The sequence below is a fragment of the Fragaria vesca genome, linkage group LG3, assembly GCF_000184155.1.
Source record: "Fragaria vesca subsp. vesca linkage group LG3, FraVesHawaii_1.0, whole genome shotgun sequence".
NCBI classification, from domain to species: Eukaryota; Viridiplantae; Streptophyta; class Magnoliopsida; order Rosales; family Rosaceae; genus Fragaria; species Fragaria vesca.
In genome coordinates this window covers 12,273,770-12,275,737 of record NC_020493.1, presented here as the reverse complement: position 1 = coordinate 12,275,737, position 1,968 = coordinate 12,273,770, and the positions used below count along the sequence as shown (strand labels likewise).

The following is a 1,968-nucleotide window of genomic DNA, read 5'->3' as shown; positions in this document are numbered from 1 at the left end:
CTCTCTCTCTCTCTCTCTCTCTCTCTCTCTCTCTCTCTCTCTCTCTCAAAAGGCAGTGTTGCGTTTGAGAGAGCGTTCTGTGACAAAGCGCGCAACACTATTCTGGTCTCTCTCTCTCTACGAAAGTTATACAGCGCACCCGGAATAACCACCGTCCATTTTGACACGTGGATCAAGGACGTTAATTGGGCGTTTGGAGGATGTTTGTAGGCGAGTGAGGGGGAGAAAGGGAAGAGAATGGGTGTGCATCCATCTTCAATGCAGTCCTCATAATGACTTTTCTGGTTTGGCGCCAAACACCACTGCCGACGATATGGGCCCTTCCTTGTCGGATTCTGGGTTCTGGTTTCCTCCAACACAACGACAGCAACCCTTCTAGCCTCCTTTTGTTTTCGTTTTTGTCTACAGGAGATGGAGGCACTGGAAAGCCTCGTCGGAGACTCGTCGTGAAAAAATCCAAAAAAGGCAAAAAAGAGGTATTAAGGATTCGGGCTCGACTCAACGAAACAAAGACATAGAATTGAAGAAAAAGTGTTTGAGGGTAAATTTACACCCCCTGGATTTGTAGCGTATCGAACCAGTTATGTGGTTCGTCGTGGATATGATCGAGTATCTTTGGAGATATTCGCTATCAAAGCTAAATCGAGCCTACCAAGCCATTTTGGTGTAAATCCAGGATATTATCGATATATCATGGATCCAGTAATTAGTGGAGGATTGCTTGGTTACCAAGATTGAGTTAGAATGAAGGATTTGCATTCAAGGAGTCTTAGACGTGTGCCATGCTAGTAAGGAAGGTATTGTTACCTTTGTGATTAAGGAAGACATATGGTGTTATCTAAGAAGGAAGTTAATCATCCTTAGATTCTTTGTTTCTCAGGAGAAGCCTAATGCGCGTGCATGATATTTGGTCATATGAGGATTATATTCCTTAATTACGCTTGAATGCATAAAGGTGATATACATGCACGTCCGAGTTGGAAGTGTCATAAAGCAATATCTCTGTGTAGAAGGTGACATCGAGAAGATCTTTAAGAATTATTATATTTGAGGTAAATATATTTACCTAGACATCGTATCTAGTCTGATACGTGAACCGATACATGCGGCTCAATTCAGTAAATATCTTTATTTCTCATTTGGTAATTACTGGTGGAAGATTTGTCTTGGTATGCAAGTTATTCGCGAAACCTATTCTCTATATAAGAGGTTCTAAGCGAACGAGGGAATGCCCCCGACAATTCAACAAAACTCTACATCACTGCAAATTGGACGCCTCCCCAGGAGCACCCAATCTACCAAAAAGCCTTTCCAGGGAGCACCACCAAAGCCTCGTCCCGAGCAAATCCCGTTTCACTCACTACCCTTGTCTCGAGCAAAAAGTCCACCCCCACTTCATAAAGCCTCATCACTAGCAACAGTCCATCCCATTGTTAAGGAGCGATCCTTAGCAAATATCTTACTTTTATTTTCGTTGTTTAAGCATCCTAAGAGCAATCTTAGGTTTGGTAAAAGGCCCCAGCAGTTGCTTGGAGCAGAAGTCAGAAGAAAGAGCGCACATCAGCATATCAAGAAGGTTACGCTAAACCCAGAAGCGTTGGCACGCCAACATCTCAAAAATACCGGCCAAACAAGAAGAAGAAGAAGAGAAGGATGCAGAAACCCTACCAAACGCAGTTACAGTCGCCGTCGGAGCTCGTCGGAAAATGAAGAACACAGTGAAGCAGCCTTGAATTTGATCTCAATTGAATTAGGTTGCATATGTGATATATGGACTGGGTTTTGTAGAGTAGAAGAAATGAAAGAGTTTGGTAGCGGTCTCTCTGTCTGGGGTGGCCGGAATCTGGCGGAGTGCGGCGGAGAAGATGGCTGCGGCGGAGAGAGAGAGAGAGAGGAGGAGGAGGAGAGAGAAACCGGTCAACTCTACGAAATAGGTCTTTTGACCGAAGTCGATAGTCTCTTTCCTTT

The 1,968-nt window shown here is 44.2% G+C and overlaps 1 protein-coding gene across 1 annotated transcript in view; it reads right to left on the bottom strand.

Moving 5' to 3' along the window:
• Nucleotides 1–1,295: 1,295 nt before the first annotated feature.
• Nucleotides 1,296–1,968, bottom strand: part of LOC101292880 — a 29,070-nt gene continuing 28,397 nt past the window's right edge. The window contains exon 6 of the mRNA XM_004295682.1: nucleotides 1,296–1,411. Coding sequence (XP_004295730.1) covers nucleotides 1,296–1,411 — 116 coding nt within the window. The remainder of the gene's footprint in view (nucleotides 1,412–1,968) is intronic.